Source organism: Zychaea mexicana (assembly GCF_025766255.1).
Source record: "Zychaea mexicana strain RSA 1403 chromosome Unknown BDB00scaffold_348, whole genome shotgun sequence".
Classification (NCBI taxonomy): domain Eukaryota; kingdom Fungi; phylum Mucoromycota; class Mucoromycetes; order Mucorales; family Lichtheimiaceae; genus Zychaea; species Zychaea mexicana.
The window spans coordinates 1-673 of NW_026517011.1; the positions used below are offsets into that span (position 1 = coordinate 1).

At 45.5% G+C, this 673-nt stretch overlaps 1 protein-coding gene across 1 annotated transcript; it reads right to left on the minus strand.

Moving 5' to 3' along the window:
* Positions 1 to 139: 139 nt before the first annotated feature.
* On the minus strand, positions 140 to 424 carry BDB00DRAFT_866270 (uncharacterized protein; the record flags this gene model as incomplete). Its single annotated transcript, XM_053126203.1, has 1 exon — positions 140 to 424. A coding segment is annotated over exon 1 (176 nt), but the record flags the coding sequence as incomplete, so codon positions are not given.
* Positions 425 to 673: the final 249 nt, after the last annotated feature.

Sequence of the window (673 nt, forward strand, 5' to 3'; positions counted from 1 at the left end):
TCGTATTCAACATAAGCAACATTGACGGTAGACACTGTACCGAGACCCTTTGATCCCTGGCTTGAGCTTGGCGCTAACCAAAACTAGTACACGCCCAATCATTCTGATCATAAGTATTTTTTTTATGGTCTGGAGGCAAAACTTATTCCCAACAGAGTGTCCAGAGGAGTGACGGACTATTGGATGTGAATACATGTATGAGAAAATGAGGAACAGAGAAGTGACGGAAAAGAGAAACCTATTTATATGTGCGGTGATAGATGGCAGTGGCATGAGCAGCTACTGCCTGCGGAATGAAAGGGTGGCCTTCGAATATGAAAAACCAATGTGCTGACCAGATCGCTTGAACGATGGCGATGCATAGAAGAGTGGTTTTGGGTTGGGAGCAAAAGCGACGTGCGAAGACAGCAGTCTTCATCGCATGTGCGATAGCCGGCAGGCGTGGATCGGCACAGTGAAACGGTGCCCGAACCAGCTGATGATAAGTATTGATTAGCTTGCATAACACTATCCGCTATCATCGCCCATCCGCTCGTTTCCACCTGCCACTGCCAGGTGCTTTTTTTTTTTGTGACAAGACATTAATTCCAAGTGCATCATAAGCAGACCTTCTCTTTCTAAATTATCGTAAAGGATATCAAGAGATCACTAACGACATACGCCTATGCATCAT